Source organism: Bos mutus, chromosome 22 (assembly GCF_027580195.1).
Source record: "Bos mutus isolate GX-2022 chromosome 22, NWIPB_WYAK_1.1, whole genome shotgun sequence".
In the NCBI taxonomy this organism is placed as follows: domain Eukaryota; kingdom Metazoa; phylum Chordata; class Mammalia; order Artiodactyla; family Bovidae; genus Bos; species Bos mutus.
This window is the reverse complement of record NC_091638.1, coordinates 21,728,553-21,747,172: the sequence shown is the minus strand read 5'-3', so window position 1 is coordinate 21,747,172 and position 18,620 is coordinate 21,728,553. Positions and strand designations below refer to the sequence as shown.

General features: G+C 41.4%; 1 protein-coding gene and 1 long non-coding RNA gene across 4 annotated transcripts in view; one reads left to right on the top strand and one right to left on the bottom strand.

The window, feature by feature from the left end:
- ITPR1 (inositol 1,4,5-trisphosphate receptor type 1) overlaps positions 1 to 8,280 on the top strand; it is a 355,281-nt gene extending 347,001 nt beyond the window's left edge. For both annotated transcript variants that reach the window (XM_070360064.1, XM_070360063.1), the window contains one exon: positions 6,941 to 8,280. In XM_070360064.1, coding sequence (XP_070216165.1) covers positions 6,941 to 7,027 — 87 coding nt within the window. In that variant the 3' untranslated portion in view covers positions 7,028 to 8,280. The remainder of the gene's footprint in view (positions 1 to 6,940) is intronic.
- Positions 1 to 18,620, bottom strand: part of LOC138984728 (uncharacterized) — a 170,924-nt gene that overhangs the window by 9,440 nt on the left and 142,864 nt on the right. Inside the window, exons 1-2 of one of the 2 annotated variants that reach the window (XR_011462008.1) lie at positions 8,415 to 9,542; positions 4,510 to 4,609 (exon numbers count right to left, since the gene is read on the bottom strand). This is a non-coding gene — a long non-coding RNA (uncharacterized lncRNA). Of the gene's footprint in view, positions 1 to 3,677; positions 4,610 to 8,414; positions 9,543 to 18,620 lie in introns of those variants that run through there. The other variant, XR_011462009.1, reaches the window with a different exon arrangement.

Here is an 18,620-nt window from a genome sequence, read left to right as displayed (position 1 = left end):
AACCTTACCCTTATGAATGTGAAATTGAACCACTTTTTCCTTGAAGATGTTATAGGCTAAAAAGAAATAGCAAACCAGTAACTTATTCTAAAGTACCTTTACCAGGGTTGATCTGCTTAGGTTTTAAGGTGTCCAGAATTACAGGGAAAACTCAGCATTGCTGCTTTTACTGGGGGAAACTTGGTTCTTACAGAAGGAATTAGTCAACAGTTTCTTTTGACTTTGTAGCAAAGCTTTAAAGCATTTTTTGGAGAATCAACTTGTTGAAAAGATTCACATTTTGTTAATTTGGTGTGTAACAATCATAAAGATTTCTTAACCTTTTCTGCATAAAAAGTCATGCAGATAGGCATAGATCTGCTGGTTCTTAAATGGCAATTGTGAGAATTCTTGCTCTCCAAAGGGAAAAAAGTTTTGAATTAAAAAATAAAAAGCCCACAAATGATTAATGAACGAGAAACTCTGTGGTAAGATATTTTTTTAAACCAGCTATGAAAGAATACCATTCAGTAGTAACAGTGCTGGAAAATACAAAAATTGCTTCATCACTTAGATATTTTTTCAGATCTTCTGGTCCAAAAAAGCAACATAATGGAGCAAAGATGGTTGAATGTCTTTGGCTTTAACCTTTATTGTTATTGACCTCTCTGGTGGTGGTGGTCTTCAAATACCAGTTTGAGAAGAGAAAGTTCCTATCAAGGATACTAGTAAAAACCTGGTTAGTGGCTTTTCTATTACTGCCAAGAACAGTTAACTAAAATTGCTACTCTAAGTGTTAGTTCATGATGCTGCTCATCTTCAAGTTTCCCCTCCCAAGAGATTCTGAATACAAATGTGATTCTAAAATGTTATGGAAAAACCCCAAAGAACTTTCTGGCCAATCCAGTAGTTGTTAGGAATACTAGTAGTGCTTGAAATTCTTACCATATTAACATGGTATATTGTTCGGTGTTTTTCATGCAAGAGGGTTATTATCTTGTTAACTACATAAAGAAGGAAGGGATAACATGATCAGAAGAATTCCTCACAGTTGGAAAATGGGATATTAAACCTTACCTGAAGGTCTGTGTTCCTTAGCCTGTGCTGGAATCACAGAAGAGGCCGTAGGTAACACCTGCCCTCTAGGATACTGTGATCTATCCAGAAAGCAACACACCTCTAACAGGAGGACACAGCAGGAAAAGTACTAGGGCCCATCCGCCAGAATGAAGCCCATCTCATGGGGCGTGCGGGACCTGGGGCGTCAGAGGAGTTGAGCTCCTACCGCTGGACAAGGAGGCGCAGCAGGGCGGCAGCACGAGCAAGGGCATGAAAGCGCGTGGTGTGCTCCAGCAAAGGCACTGCGCGCCGGGCCTTGCGCTTGTTCTCCTAGCCACCGTGTGCTAGGCACCTGTGGTGTGCAGCCCTAGGGACTGGGGTTACAGCGGTGAGCGGAGCCTATTCTCCTTCGTCAAGGAACTAAGAGTCTGGAGTGGGAGACAAATAGGTAAACAAATTAGAATTCAGTGTGGTGAGTATGTAACAGAAATTTGAAAGTTTGCTCAGGAAGTAAAGAAAAAGGCAGCACTTCATCCTGCCTGACCTGAGGGAGAGGATCTGAGTCACTGCCATGGAAACCTCTCAGAGATGGTCGTGCAGAAGCGTGAGAGAGTCTATCAGGGGAACTCAAGAGGACCACTACACTGGGGACCGAGAATGTGACTATCCGTGTATGTTTATAGTGAGTCAGTATACCTGCCTTTGAGAGAGGCTTCAGCTGTACTTCTCAGTATTTTAGGCTCATCCTTAGCAGCATGACTGATTTTATAGGACTGTAAAGATCAGTTAGATCAAGGCTAATGGAGGTGATGGAATTCCAAGTGAGCTATTTCAAATCCTAAAAGATGATGCTGTGAAAGTGCTGCATTCAATATGCCAGCAAATTTGAAAAACTCAGCAGTGGCCACAGGACTGGAAAAGGTCAGTTTTCATTCCCATCCCAAAGAAAGGCAATGCCAAAGAATGCTCAAACTACCACACAATTGCCCTCATCTCACACGCTAGTAAAGTAATGCTCAAAATTCTCCAAGCCAGGCTTCAGCAATACGTGAACTGTGAACTTCCAGATGTTCAAGCTGGATTTCGAAAAGGCAGAGGAACCAGAGATCAAATTGCCAACATCTGCTGGATCATCAAAAAAGCAAGAGAGTTCCAGAAAAACATCGACTTCTGCTTTATTGACTACACCAAAGCCTTTGACCGTGTGGACCATGACAAACTGTGGAAAATTCTTAGAGATGGGAATACCAGACCACCTGACCTGCCTCCTGAGAAATCTGAATGCGTGTCAAGAAGCAACAGATAGAACTGGACATGGAACAACAGACTGGTTCCAAATCAGGAAAGGAGTACATCAAGGCTGTATACTGTCACCCTGTTTATTTAACTTATATGCAGAGTACATCATGAGAAATGCTGGGCTGGAAGAAGCACAAGCTGGAATCAAGATTGCCGGGAGAAGTATCAATAACCTCAGATATGCAGATGACACCACCCTTATGGCAGAAAGTGAAGAGGAACTCAAAAGCCTCTTGATGAAAGTGAAAGAGGAGAGTGAAAAAGTTGGCTTAAAGCTCAACATTCAGAAAACTAAGATCATGACATCTGGTCCCATCACTTCATGGGAAATAGATAGGGAAACTGGAAACAGTGTCAGACTTTATTTTTTGGGGCTCCAAAATGACTGCAGCCATGAAATTAAAAGACGCTTCCTCCTTGGAAGAAAAGTCATGACCAACCTAGACAGCATATTACAAAAGCAGAGACATTACTTTGTCAACAAAGGTCTGTCTAGTTAAGGCTGTGGTTTTTCCAGTAGTCATGGATGGATGTGAGAGTTGGACTGTCAAGAAAGCTGAGTGCCAAAGAATCGATGCTTTTGAACTGTGGTGTTGGAGAGGACTCTTGAGAGTCCCTTGGACTGCAGGGAGATCCAACCAGTCCATTCTGAAGGAGATCAGTCCTGGGTGTTCATTGGAAGGACCGATGTTGACTGATGTTGAAGCTGAAACTTTGGCCACCTGATGCAAAGAGCTGACTCATTTGAAAAAGCCCTGATGCTGGGAAACATTGAAGGCAGGAGGAGAAGGGAATGAAAGACGATGAGATGGTTGGATGGACATGAGTTTGGGTATACTGTGGGAGTTGGTGACGGACAGGGAGAGCTGGCATGCTGCAGTCCATGGGGTCGCAAAGAGTCAGACACGACTGAGCAACTGAACTGAAAGATCAGTTGTGGTGACTGGAGTTTCCAGGCTGCTTAGAATCTGAGTAGCCACGGCCTTACTGTGACAGGAAGGCAGGCTGCAGCTTCCATGTGCTGTGGATGAACTTTCTCTGCAGTGCGAGCCCTTAATCGTACACTGGTACAGCAGATTTTGCCAATTTGCAGTCAACACTATTTTCATGAAAAATCTTTTAGACATTTGGTTGCTTCTCACCTGTAAAGCTACCATATTATTTGCTTTCTGTTTAGACTGAGTCAAAAAGAAGGCATACAGAAATTCAAGCTAGTCTCTATATAGTTTATGAAGAAGAACATTGCTTCAAATGTTCATCCTTAGCAAAATGTGGATTTTGAGGGTTTTTCAATGTATCTACTACAAATGGGACATGTTGCACTAATCAAAATAGATTCTTCAGTATTAAAATGTTGAGTTGTTACCTTAGATCTCAATGAGATGGATATTTTTATCTAGTCAGTTTTGTTTCAGATGTCCAGAGAGAATGTGCTAAGGGTACACTTTGTTTTGATATGGGTAATAGTAACAATAATGATGCCTTAAATAAGATATATAGAGTGTATGTGAATCTCTGTAGACAGACAGACAGGTAAGTAGGTTGAATTGAGCTAATAAGGCCAGGAATTATGTGAGAATGTCTACCAAGGGACCAGGGAAACTTACCTGGTCAGCAGTGTTGAACTTGGTTTCTTATAGGCCAGATTTAGTCCCAGGGTGGGGTCTGTTTCACTATCTCAGAAATAGGCCAAGAGCAACAGGAGAGTTAGATTTTCATATACTTGAATACTTTGGGGGAAAAAAAATTCGAGTATATGAACTACTTGGTTTTCTTTCGTTACTGTTCCCACACAATTATAACTGGATGAGGACTGTGTCCAAAGGGCCAGATACTTAAGCAGCTGCCCCTGGTACTTTAACATTGATGACTCACTTAGATGACAGCCATTCTGTCTACAAGGCCATGGTTGATCAAAACAGAATTCAGGCAGTCAGATTTGTGTGCCGACCATGTGCTCAACTGCAGAGAATCATTCCTGAGATCTCATTTTGAGAAAATGTACCCAAAGTACTTTTTAAGTATTCAAGTATATGAAAATGTAATTTTTCTAAGGATCTTGGCCTATTTCTGAGACAGAGAAATGCTCTTCTAGAGCAGCAGTGTGGTCCTAGATCCACAGCATTAACGCTACCTTGGAACCTGTTAGCAATACAGATTCACCAACCTTACCCTGAGCCTCCTCAATGGAAACTCTGTGGGCCCTTTGATCTGTGTTGTAACAAGCCTTCCGGGTGCTTCTGGCACATGCCAAAGTTTAAGAACTATTATTCTAGGGAAATAGGAAACAAAATTAAGTATGTGCTGAAAATGAAAGTGTTAGTCGCCCCGTCATGTCTGACTCTCTGCCACCCCGCCCCCGCCGGACTGTAGCCCATCAGGCTCCTCTGCCCATGGAATTCTCCAGGCAAGAGTACTGGAGTGGGTTGCCATTTCTTTCCCCAGGGGCTCTTTCTGACCCAGGGATGGAACCCCAGTCTCCTGCATTGCAGACCGTCTGAATTCTTTACCGTCTGAACCACCAAGGAAGAAGCCCCAGGGAAGTCTGTGCTAGGTTCTTGAAATTACCAGGCACAACCTCTGCTTGAACAAAGGTTTTGGCCACTCACTTCAGTAGGGAGCTTCAAAAGGTCAGGGACTCAGGGATGGTGATGCGATCATTATTTTTAGGAAGACAAACCTGGAGAATTAGAGTCGGACCACCACTGAGTTATCAGGTGCTACCTATAGAAGAGGGCGGGAAGATGTGCCATTGGTTGGCTCATTTGCTATAACGAATGCAGTTTTAGAAGCATTGAAAAGTCACAGGAAGCTGACTGGACACACAGGCATGAGGCTACACAACATACAGAGGAGATCATCTCAAATGTAAGAAATTTATAGAAAAATTTCAGGGGCCAACTTCAACCGTGGAAAAATCTCAGCATCTTTAAATGGAAGCTTTGAGTACCCATCAATACGCGTGGAGCCCACCAAGATTCCTAAATCATTAAGAATGCAGAGATTATTCAATTTAGTGAGTTCTGTTGGAGTCCTTCTCAAGGCTGCCTGCCAAGGCACTAGTTTGGGGGTGAAAGTCTGGGCTGAGTATGTGAAGTATCAGGCAGTGAGCTGCCTGACTGCATCACCATCTACTTGTCAGTTTATTCCATGAGTCACAGGAGGCTCTCCTGCAGCTGAGTCTGAAGTATAGTAGAGGGTTGTGACACCTCCTTTAAAGACTTGTCACTCATCTAAGGAAACTTTTGAGGCTAGCAGAATACCCCTCATGCAACTCTTCATAGGAGGCTTTGTAAAAAGTTACTTTTGGAAATACTCCTTGTAAACCTCTCTTAAAATACAACTGAAGGCATTTCATAGGCGTCGCAACATAGCAGTTTTCCTTTCATACCAAAATACTGTTTCAAATAAGGCAAAATAACTACTTTAAAAGTGAACTGAGGTAACTTATTCTCATTTTACTTTCTCTCGGGGGTATTTTGTACCAAAAATTAGTCCAGGTGAAAACTGAGATTTAAGCATCTGTACCATGTGACAGACACTATTAGAAAATTTACATACATCCTCTCTGTGAGGTCGGAATTATTACCCTCATTATATGAATGAAGAAACAGACTTTGGAAAGGTACAACATAAAACCTTATGGAAATAGGTCTGGTCTGATTCCAGTGCCCACATTCTTTATATTAATACTACTAAACCCTAATTCCTCTCTGACTTTAGGAAGCCAAAAATCTAGAAGCAGGATCTAAGACCACTTAGAGATAACAGTTTTATCCAGTATTTCATATAGCTTTTTTACCTTAATTGACCTAAATGCCCAGCATCAAATCCAGAGCTGGGATAACTGGGTTAAGAAAAATGTAAATACAGGGAGTTAATTATGCCCTGAAATAGGCAGAACTGAGCTAAATGCCTGTCAAGATGAGAACTGGTTTAGTTCAGCAGCCAAATAAAAGGTCCCAACTTCTTGTTGGCAGTTTTGAAAACACGTTTTCTTTTGAGCAGACTTAAGGAATGGTCTTTCCTGCCCTTAGTGTGTAGGGGGTGAGGACTGGTCTCCACTGAGTGCCAGCCCATGATTTATGTCATTCAGTCACCCTGGACCTGCAGTGTTAAGGACATTCTCATCTCCCTAGAAACGCTGTGTGATTTTTTTCTCTCAAAACTATCCAAGAACAATCGGAGAATAACCGAGACACCCTGAAGCCAATGGACTCAATCTCTCTCAAACTTAGAGTTCTAAACACATTAGACAGTTTCTTGAGTGTTTAGTGTGACACAACTCTCTTACAAAGCTATTATTTGGATGTAGATTTGGGAAACAAGAATCTTGTGCTTTAACTGCTTTTTGTTCCTTTATGAAACAAGTCGCAAGCAGAATTTCTGAATGTCACATTGCATGACTAGGGCACAGAATTCCCCATTCTGCACAGGTAGATGTCCTTTTTGAAGTTGTGTGTTTGATATACTGATGGGATGCTATTTGTAGAAAGTGGGTTTCAGTATAAACCATAACCACAGAGGTGAGTCTATGGTTGAGTATACGATTTGACGTACAGGAAGTGTCTGGGTCTAATGATGAAACTCTTTAACTTTCCAGATGACAGAACAAAGGAAGCAGAAACAAAGAATTGGTCTTCTAGGACATCCTCCTCACATGAATGTCAACCCACAGCAACCAGCATAAGCAAATGAACTAAAGGCATCGTATTTACCTTTTTAAATTATTTTTAGTGTGGGTCTGGCTACTTAGTTCTGATTCACCCACAGAGGTTACATTTATGCTTAGTATATTTGTAAATACTCAGTTTTATACTGTATGTATATGATTGCTACTCTCCAGGTTTGGATATATGTATTGTAATTAGAATTGTTGGCAGGGTGAAATTTCATTTGTGCCAAAAAAGTATTTAAAATGCCTTTTTGGGAAGGACTAAAGAAAGCACCTGACTTGCACTTGAACCACATTATAGATTTAAAAGTATATGACATGTATTTTGTATTTAAATCTAGAATAACCAGTATTTATGTTTTTTATAAAACTGTGCAATACCAATTATGCAATCACCATAAATTTGTAACTCCTGTGTATCCTAAGGGGAGTGCACATCTTTGAAGCTGGTGTGTTAATAGTATGTAACAAATGGTTAAATGATGCTGCTGCCAAAATCATATTACTAGTGAGTTGCAGGCCCCCGGGCGTTTCGTACCATATACTTATCCTGTGGTGACAGTACTTCTCGTTGCTAGCGGCCCCAGTGCCTCTCCTAGTGACAGTGCCCCGAGCCTCGGAACTGTCAGGTCAGCACTCATTTTAAGAGAAGCAACTTTAGTTTCAAAGATACTTTTAGGCTTCTGAATTGATCATTTAAACTATGTCTTTTAAGTAAGAGCGCTAAATTAGAGGCTCAGACTTTAGTTTGCCAAGTTAACGAATTTTTTAAAGGGAAATTTCTAAGCCCACGTTTGGGGTAAATGCAGACTGCTAGCCCATCAGTGTCATCTCCAAGGTGAATTGTGGTGTCACTTTATAAGGAAATGAATAATTGATGGTGTCTAGATGATCTAGTCCAAACAGAGTTGATTTTTTTCATCGGAACCAACATGCTACAGTAGCTAAGACGTGTTAAACTATAGCCTTCCAGATAGAGATGAAATATGATCTATCCCATTAGAACTCATAGTTTGAACACTGACATGTTATTCTTGTGAACGAGCCACATTTGAGTTTTTTTTTCTTTGTCACATGATTTCTTTGCTTGATGGATGAAAAGTATGAGAGGAAACTTTTATATCTGTTGCCTAGTTTTGTACATGGATCTCATTTTACGAGAGACTCTACCAAAAACAGTTTAAAAATGTATTGAAAGCAGAGTTCTGAAATGAGTAAAGTTTGTAAATGCATATATAAAAATATTTAATAAATGATGCAGAATAAAATACTGTGACTGAGTGATGGCTTTCGTTTAGAAGTTTCTTTCTGTCGTCACAGCTATTCCAATTATATATTTTCTTTAGGACCAACTTAAAAGTATAAATGGTTTACTTACCAGGTTGATTCTGAAAGTGCTTACCTGAGGAATGAGAACTCTGAGAGCTCCTGAACAAATACAGGGGAGGGTTTAGTCCAGTGGCTATTGGTTCTTCTCGATGGGTGACTGCCAAGCAGACTGTCACGGGTAACGGGGGCACACGTGGTCAAGTCTAGAATGCCGGTTCAGGCTCCCGCTCCTGCACTTTCCCTGGGGGACCTGGAACTTGTCATCTGCAGTGCAAAGAAGCACCGAGCAGCAAGGTCAGCTTTCCTTCAATGGTCGGAGGCCTTCATGAGAGCTGGAAATGTTTGACAAATCTAACTCGTCTATCCAAAGGCAGAGAAAGCTGTCCCCTCCTTAGAGCACTGCCTGCCCTGGTTGCTCTTGTAATGTTGATTTTCTCTGTGCTTTGCCAAATAAGAATAATTACCATCCAATGTCAGAAACTAGGTTGGGATTAAACTCCACTTAAATGACTAGCTTCAAAACCAATGCTTCTGCATTATAAATTCGGTAACTTTAAAAACAAGTCAATCATTTTCCAGTCAATACAGCGTATCTCCATAAAAATTTTCCATAATAAAACCAATACAAGATAGATACGTACTTGTATCTATGAACAAACCACCAGCACTCCATGCCAAACCCCGCCACGTGAGCCCCAGCCCACGGAGACTCGCTCCCCTGGCTCTCCCTTTGATCTCCCGAGCTGCCAGCCCGGCGAGGCAGTGTGTGTGGTTTGTCTCCCAGGGCCTGTCCCACCTCACTCACTGCCAAGTGCTGCTTTGACATGTTCAGGTGGCAGCTTTTACAGGTTTGTCATGTTTCATTTGATTCCTGTCACTTAAGATACAGATCTTCATTCGGTTCGCCAGCTTCAGCAGAAAATAAATGGAATTCTTCTCTACCCCACTGCAGTAGATTCTATCAGTGGAGTTTGGGTGTGAGCACAAAGCTGGTACAGCTGAAACAAAATTTGAAATTATAGCTCCCGTGGCCTTTGATGTATAATTGTGATTTCACCTTTTTCCAGACATCGCTTTTTCAACACTTCTATTTCAAGGTTCAAGTTGCCTTTACAGTTACTCAGTAGCATGGAAACTTACATTGCCATATGTAAAATAGCCAATGGGAATTTGCTGTATGACGCGGGCAAATCATGGGCTCTGGGACATGTAGAGGAGTGGGATGGAGAGGGAGATGGGAGGGAGTTTCAAATGGGAGAGGATATATGTATACCTATGGCTGATTCATGTTGAGGTTTGACAGAAAACAAAATTCTGTAAAGCAGTTATCCTTCAATTAAAAAATAAAAAGTTACTCAGGTGAAGAATCAGTGCTATTGGACTATCATGTTATAGCACAGCGCTCACAAGCAGGACAGTCTTTGGCTCTCATGATTTAATTTTAAAAGTTTGCTATAGCAACAACTAAGATTTCAAGATTTTGCCAATTTCCTTAACTAAAACATTTGTTATGTCAAAGGGTCTGGGAAGCTCCATTTCACCTTTCTAACGCTTATATTACCTTTCCCATTTCTACTTATGTCCCTAAAATTCTGTAGTGATAAACCTTGTTTCCTCCTACAAATAAAGTCTTAAAGCTTTACTTGATATTCCCCACAGGGCAACTGTTCTTAGAACTCTGCGCCTCTACTCACACGCACAAAATACAACTCTTCATTTTGTTTTTAAAAAATATGATTCAGCTTACCTGGTTTTCTTCAGTTGGTTTCATTTGGTTCCACTTTCTGAAAATGAATTGCTTGATTCTGCGCTTGTAAAAACTGCTTTCACCGTGTTTAAACATTTCCTAATGTAAATTATAAAGCAAGCAAACTTCACTTGTGGGAGCTAACCAGCAACACTGTCTTTGCAGTAGCAACCTAAGCACAGGGTTATTTTTGTGCTAATGGGAAATGACCAAGTTCTTCACGGTAAACTAAGGAATTATCACATGAAAATCTCAGTTACTGATTTCTCTATCTTCCTCCCATGGTTGGTTTGGGGAATGTGCTAATGAGAGACAGCCTGAAAGTTTCTGCTCATTGTTTTAAGGCTAATCACGGGAGCTTTCTGGGCAACACAGATGGAAATTTAGTCTTCTAAGACTATTAATTACTAAAGGAGAATAAGTATGTACTTACACAAGTAGAGTTGGGTTTTGCTAAAATGTTTTTACAGATTTTAAAAAACAAAATGTGCTTGATAGCAGGCTTAATTTATATGACAATAAAAGTCACGTTTACACAAGACAGGATGTCATAACAAAGGACTCCTACTGAAGGCTCTTGAGACAATGTGTTCCTATCTGCCACAGAGCAGGAGTGAAACTTTTCATTTTTAATTGGAGAATAATTGCTGTACAATGTTGTATTGATTTCTGCTGGATGACAATGTAGATCAGCTATAAGTGCACATAAATACCCTTCCTCTTGAGCCTCCCTCCCACCCCTGTCCCACTTCCCCGTCATCACAGAGCACAGGGCCGAGCTCCCCACCAGCTACCTATCTTACACATGGTAGTGAATGTAAGTCAGCGCTGCTCTCGATTTGTCCCACCCTCATTCCCTTCTTGTGTCCACAAGTCTGTTCTCTGTGTCTGTGTGTCTCTTCCTGCCGGGCAAGTAAGTTCATCAGCTTGAATATACGGTATGTGTTTTCCTCTTTCTGACTTATACTCACTCTAACAGGCTCTAGATTTTTCCACCTCACTACAACTGACTCAAATGCATTCCTTTTTTATGGTGGAGTAATACTGGAAGTGTAAATTGATACAGCCAGTATGGAAAACAGTACGGAGATTCCTTAAAAATCTAGGAATAAAGCTACCGTATGACCCAACGGTCCCACTACTGGGCATATACCCAAAGAAAACCATAATTCAAAAAGACAGATGCACCCCAATGTTCATAGCAGTGCTGTTTTCAATATCCAGGACATGAAAGTGATCTAGATGTCCATTGACAGATGGATGGATAAAGAAGCTGCGGTACATATATACAACAGAATATTAACCATGAAAAGAAATTTTTCATTGTAAAGGTTAGAAATTGAGCCTTAGAGTGGTAAAGGAACTTGCCCAAGGACATAAGTCCAAAATAAACGAAGGCCCCCCGACTTGGCCAAACAGGAGAGAGCTCTTATACCTACCATTTTCCCTCCGTAAAAGGGCTATCATATCTTACTAGCAGCAGTTTCCCATAATGGTTCTTCCTTTACAGGAAGTCCTTATGCAGAACTGTAGTTTGTCCAATACAAATGGATTTCCTTTTCAAACCTCTTTCATAAGAGGGTCTACACGCTAGAAAGTGCTAAAGGTGATTACTTTGTCAAGAGTGAAAACTTTGTGGCAAAGATAAGAAGCTTCTAAAATCTCTATCTTTTACAACTACCTATCTCATGTCAATACCTCTATGTAACTGCATTTTTCAACAGGAGAATCTGTTTTCTCAGATAAGGTGGCTTTCTCCCCATGAAATATTCCACACAGGCTAGCATCCTTTGTACCACAGAAGTCAGTGTTGATTGGCCAACTCTGCTCTCCTTTCGTTATACTGATCACTTGTTCACAATCAACTAGAATGTTGGAAAACCCCCATAAAGATTTCGATTTTACAGAAAGTACCCAAAATTCCACCAGTTTTGCATCACAAAGTAGTGGTTAAGGTAGAGTTTTGAGTAAAATGCCATGCGTGTGGTTTTTGTGGGTGGTTACAGCTCAGAGCGACTCTTGGGCCTCGTCAGTAATCTCCAGGCGACAACGAGGATGGCTATTACAAACTAAGACCATTCCGATCTTCGTAGCAAACGTCTCTCCGTCTTTGATATCCTATGCCGCCTTAGGCAACTCACAACCTCAAGGCTGATCTCAAAACCTACCAGTGCAAGAGAATAAAAAGACCGCTGGCAGGTTTCACACTGGGTTAGCTTTGACAGTGCTCATGGGCTGTGAACTCTCCAGCCGCTGGTAGTCTAAACTCATCTGCCAAAACAAATCTCTAGCCCACTGGGGTACTACATTAAAAAAGAAAGAAAGAAAAAAGAATTAACCTAAGGAGAAACTTACAATATTTTAAGGTCATGACAAACTAGTGTGAAAGAGAATCCTAACACCTAGAAGTGAAACTGCATCATCCACCCAGCCTGGAAAGAAAAAAGAAAGCTAAAAACCACGATCGATTAAGAATGCCGAGTCTCAGAAAACCCCTAAGGTGAATTCTGAACAACAACAAAAAAAGAGTCCCACAACACGAGAAGTGCATACTGCATGCAAGAACTGCTAATGGAAAGAGTTTGCCAGCATTTCTGTAATGACCTCACAAAAGACGACTTCTCCTATGTAAATGAAACTGTAGACAATCCAGGAATTTCACCTGTCCATTTCAGAACTGAATTAAGCTAGTGATTTAATCTTATTGACATACCTGTTACCTATACCATCTCATGAAGACTTGTCAGAAAGCTCTGTAGAACAAGAAAAACAATTAAGATGTGATATGAGACTAGGAAGCAAAACCACACAAGGCCGGAGTGCTAAATGTTAGTTTACTTCAGAGCCCCCCTGGCAGCAGGATGAGAGGAAAATGACCTTGAGGCTGATGAGAGGCTTCATACCAGCTCTACCACTTCAAAGCTATGACTTAAAGCAAGTTTTTTAATCATTGTAATTTTCACACACACATATACACACACACCCTGGCCCCCTCCACCATTTAAAGAGTGGAGACACTACCATTTCTTTGGACAGCAATACGCTTTAAGAAAGACAATATAGGGGACTGCTCTGGTGCTCCAGTGGTTAAGACTTCGTGCCGCCACTGCAGAGGCATGGACTCTGGTCCCATCACTTCATGGGAAATAGATGGGGAAACAGTGGCAGACTTTATTTTTGGGGGCTCCAAAATGACTGCAGCCATGAAATTAAAAGACGCTTACTCCTTGGAAGGAAAGTTATGACCAACCTAGACAGCATATTCAAAAGCAGAGACATTACTTTGTCAACAAAGGTTCGTCTAGTCAAGGCTATGGTTTTTCCACTAGTCATGTATGGATGTGAGAGTTGGACCATAAAGAAGGCTGAAGGCCAAAGAACTGATGCTCTTGAACTGTGGTGTTGGAGAAGACTCTTGAGAATCTCTTGGATGGCAAGGAGATAAAATCAGTCAATCCTAAAAGAAATCAATACTGAATATTCATTAGAAGGACTGATGCTGAAATTGAAGCTCCAATACTTTGGCCACCTGATGCAAAAAGCCAACTCATTAGAAAATACCTTGATGCTGGGAAAAATTGAAGGCAGGAGGAGAAGGGGATGACATAGGACAAGATGGTTGGATGGCATCACTGACTGAATGGACATGAGTTTGAGCAAGCTCTAGGAGACAGGGAAAGACAGGGAAGCCTGGCGTGCTGCAATCCATGGGGTTGCAAAGAGTCGGACACACCTGACCGACTGAACAACAATAGTTTAGCAGTGACCCAAAAGGAGTTGCACAGACAATAAAAGATCAGGCAGTCACCACTCTTTTTGCTGCAGACCACTGAATCTTATAACTAACCGATACTCAATGCCTCTAGCTTCAAGACTCCTGCTCCACAACTCAAAACCATCCCCTACTGCTCCCTTTCTATGTGTGTTAGCCGCTCAGTTGTGTCTGACTCTTTGCGACCCCATGGACTGTAGCCCGCCAGGCTCCTCTGTCCATGGAGTTCTTCACGCAAGAATACTGGAGTGGGTTGCCATTCCCTTCTCCAGGGGATCTTCCTGACCCAGGAATTGAACCTGGGTCCTTCTGCATTGTAGGCAGATTCTTCACTGTCTGATCCATAATTAGGCTACCGTGATCTTCCCCCTTCTTTCAATTCTTGTAAGAGATAAACCTGTAACTGTGTTCTCTCCAGGCATGTGTCCTCTGGACCCACCTGCACCTCCATACCCCTCTCTCCACCTGACTCCCTCACCCAACCAGGCTAAAAGACAATCCCTCAACCATCTGGGGACGATTATGACACCTCTCAGATCATACCAAAAGAGACAAAACACATCAAGGAGTTATGGCCAGGACTTCCCTGGTGGTTCAGTGACTAAGACTCCAGGCTCCTAATACAGGAGACGTGGGTTTGATCCCTGGTCAGAGAATTAGATCCACATGCCACAACTAAAGATCCTGCATGCCACAGCTAAAAATCAGCACAGCCAAATAAATACTTAAAAAAAAAATTATGGCCATAACACAGAAGTATGGTTTCTTTATATATGAATATACACACAACGTGGATGAATCTCAAAAGGATTATGTTAAACAAACTAAATCAGACTCAAAAGGACACATGGTGTGTCATTCCATGGATATGACATTCTTGAAAAAACCTACAGGAACGGAAATCAGGTCAGTGGTTGCCAGAGACAGGCGGTACGGAGAGGAAATTTATTACAGAGGGACACAAGTGAAACATTCTGGGTGATGGAAATAACCTCAGTGTATCGGCGGCTACTTGATTATACAAACCTTTCAAAATTCATAGTACCGTAACCTAAGAAGGGTATATTTTGCTATATACAAATTATACTTCAGTAAACTTGACATGAAAAAAACTAGTGGGAAGGGGTAAAGGTCCAGGCCTGAAGTAACCTGCTCCCCAGGAACTCTGATGCAGGCTGTCCACGGCCCATGTTCTGAGAACTGCTGACGTCTGGGTTGTGTCACAATGCCTTCGTCCTTAGCTCATATGTACTCTGCTTACTTTTTGAGCTGAGTATCATTTCACAGTGATTAGGAGGATCTGGGTCAGAAATGTGCCCACTGGGGAGTCTAGGAGGGCTGGCAGTGAGACTCAAAAAAAAAAAAAAAAGGATTTTTTCTACTTTTAAAGAAATGTCTGTGTTTTAGAACTTACAAACATAACAGTCCTATAAATACACTGCATTTGTTTTCTCTTGCTACTACTAACAAATTTTCCAAAACTTTAAAGTTATCTTAAGCGTCTGGTTATCAGTCTGACATGAGTTGACAGGGTTAAAACCTTCTGGAGGCCCTAGGGGAGATTCATTTCCTTCCCTTTTTCAGCTCCTAAAGCTGCCTGTGCTCCCTGGCTCGTTGCCTACTCCCACCTGCAAAGCTAGAAATGGCTGATCAAATCCCTCACAGGCTGTACCACACTGACTGTGATGCCATGCCTTCCTCTTTTACTTACTAGGACTTTTGTGATGACACTGGTCCCATGCGACTAATCCAGGAAGTCTCCCTATCTCAACATCCTCAACATAACCACATCTGCCAAATCCCTTTTGCCATGGAAGGTAATATAGTCACAAGACCTAGGCATTCGGACATGAACATCCTTGAGGGGCCCATGATTCCACCTACCACATTTGCCTAAGCAGAAACCAGGCAGTTGCTCCTGTTTAAGACAAGACAAAAAAAACAAATCACCAATCTGTTTTCATGCCTGATGGATTTGAATACAACTGGGAAAGTCATATTTTCTTCTGATCCAACAGGCTGAACAAGTCAGTTAATCAGCATGACCATATAGAATGATGAAGCCACCACATATAATCGCCCAAGAGAGTCTGTGGCTTCCTTTTACTTTCACTACTGCTATTCCTGGAGAACCAGAATATTAAAAATGTGTTTACTTTTGAACACACACACACCCCCCTTATTAGAGTTTTTATTGACTAGGGTTTTACCTGTAAGAATTAACATTTCAAAACAAGTTAAAATTCATTAAGGTACAAAGAAAACAAGATTGGGCCAAAAACTTCCCACCCAGATAACCCTTGTTGATTAAACAAGCAAACAACAAAAGATGTATAAGATTAGAACATTTAAATAATATGCCATTCATATCTTAAGTGAACCGTTTTTTCAAACTTATTGCTCACTTTTAAATTTCTTTGATATTTCTTAATTTTGAAAAAAAATTTTTAATATTCTGATTGTCAGTTCAGTTCAGTCACTCAGTCGTGTCCCACTCTTTGCAACCCCATGGACTGCAGCACACAAGGCCTCCCTGTCCATCACCAACTCCCAGACTTTACTCAAACTCATGTCCATTGAGTCAGTGATGCCATCCAACCATCCCAGCCTCTGTCGACGCCTTGTCCTCCCACCTTCAATCTTCCCCAGCATCAGGGTCTTTTCAAAAGAGTCAGTTCTGTGCATCAGGTGGTCAAGGTATTGGAGTTTCAGCTTCAGCATCAGTCCTTTCAATGAATATTCAGGACTGATGTTCTTTAAGATGGACTGGTTGGATCTCCTTGCAGTCCAAGGGACTCTCAAGAATCTTCTCCAACACCACAGTTTAAAAGCATCAATTATTTGGGCCTCAGCTTTCTTTATAGTCCAAATCTCACATCCATACGTGAAAAACCATAGTTTTGACTAGACGGACCTTTGTTGGCAAAGTAATGTCTCTGCTTTTTAATACACTGTCTAGGTTGGTCATGGCTTTTCTTCCAAGGAGCAAGTGTCTTTTAATTTCATGGCTGCAGTCATCATCTGCAGTGATTTTGGAGCCCAAAAAAATAAAGTCTGTCACTGTTCCCACTGTTTCCCCATCTGGCCATGAAGTGATGGGACCGGATGCCATGATCTTAGTTTTGTGAATGTTGAGTATTAAGCCAACTTTTTCACTCTCCTCTACACTTTCATCAAGAGGCTCATTAGTTCTTCTTCGCTTTCTGCCATAAGGGTGGTGTCATCTGCATATCTGAGGTTATTGATATTTCTCCCAGCAATCTTGATTCCAGCTTGTACTTCATCCAGCCCAGCATTTCGCATGATGTACTCTGCATGTAAGTTAAATAAGCAGGGTGACAATATACAGCCTTGACATACTCCTTTCCCTATTTGGAACCAGTCTGTTGTTCCATGTCCAATTCTAACTGTTGCCTCCTGACCTGCATACAGATCGCTCAAGAGGCAGGTCAGGTGATCTGGTATTCCCATCTCTTGAAGAATTTTCCAGTTTGCTGTGGTCCACACAATCAAAGGCTTTGGCATAGTCAATAAAGCAGAAGTGGGTATTTTTCTGGAACTCTCTTGCTTTTCTGATGACCCAACAGATGTTGGCAATTTGATCTCTGGTTCCTCTGCCTTTTCTAAATCCAGCTTGAACATCTGGAAGTTCACGGTTCATGTACTGTTGAAGCTTAGCTTGGAGAATTTTGAGCATTACTTTACTAGCGTGTGAGATGAGGGCAATTGTGTGGTAGTTTGAGCATTCTTTGGCATTGCCTTTCTTTGGGATTGGAATGAAAACTGACCTTTTCCAGTCCTGTGGCCACTGCTGAGTTTTCCAAATTTGCTGGCATATTGAGTGCAGCACTTTCTTTCACAGCATCATCATTTAGGATTTGAAATAGCTCCACTGGAATTCCATCACCTCCACTAGCTTTGTTCATAGTGATGCTTCCTAAGGCCCACTTGCCTTCACATCCCAGGATGTCTGGCTCTAGGTGGGTGATCACACCATCATGATTATCTGGGTCATGAAGATCTTTTTTGTACAGTTCTTCTGTGTATTCCTGCCACCTCTTCTTAATATCTTCTGCTTGTTAGGTCCATACCATTTCTGTCCTTTATTGTGCCTATCTTTGCATGAAATGTTCCCTAGGTATCTCCAATTTTCTTGAAGAGATCTCTAGACTTTCCCATTCTATTGTTTTCTCTTTTTTTTTTTTTTGCACTGATCACTGAAGAAGGCTTTCTTATCTCTCTTTGGTATTCTTTGGAACTCTGCATTCAAATGAGTGTATCTTTCCTTTTCTGCTTTGGTTTTCACTTCTCTTCTTTTCACAGCTATTTGTAAGGTCTCCTCAGACAGCCATTTTGCTTTCTTGCATTTCTTTTTCTTGGTGATGGTCTTGATCCCTGTCTCCTGTACAATGTCACGAATCTCCATCCATTGTTCTTCAGGCAATCTGTCTATCAGTTCTAATCCCTTGAACCTATTTGTCACTTCCACTGTATAATCATAAGGGATTTGATTTAGGTCATACCTGAATGGTCTAGTGGTTTTACCTACTTTCTTCAATTTAAGTCTGAATTTGGCAATAAGGAGTTCATGATCTGAGCCACAGTCATCTCCCAGGCTTGTTTTTGCTGACCGTATAGAGCTCCTTCATCTTTGGCTGCAAAGCATATAATCAAGCTGATTTTGGTATTGACCATCTGGTGATGTCCATGTACAGAGTCTTCTTGTGTGTTACTGGAAGAGGGTGTTTGCTATGACCAGA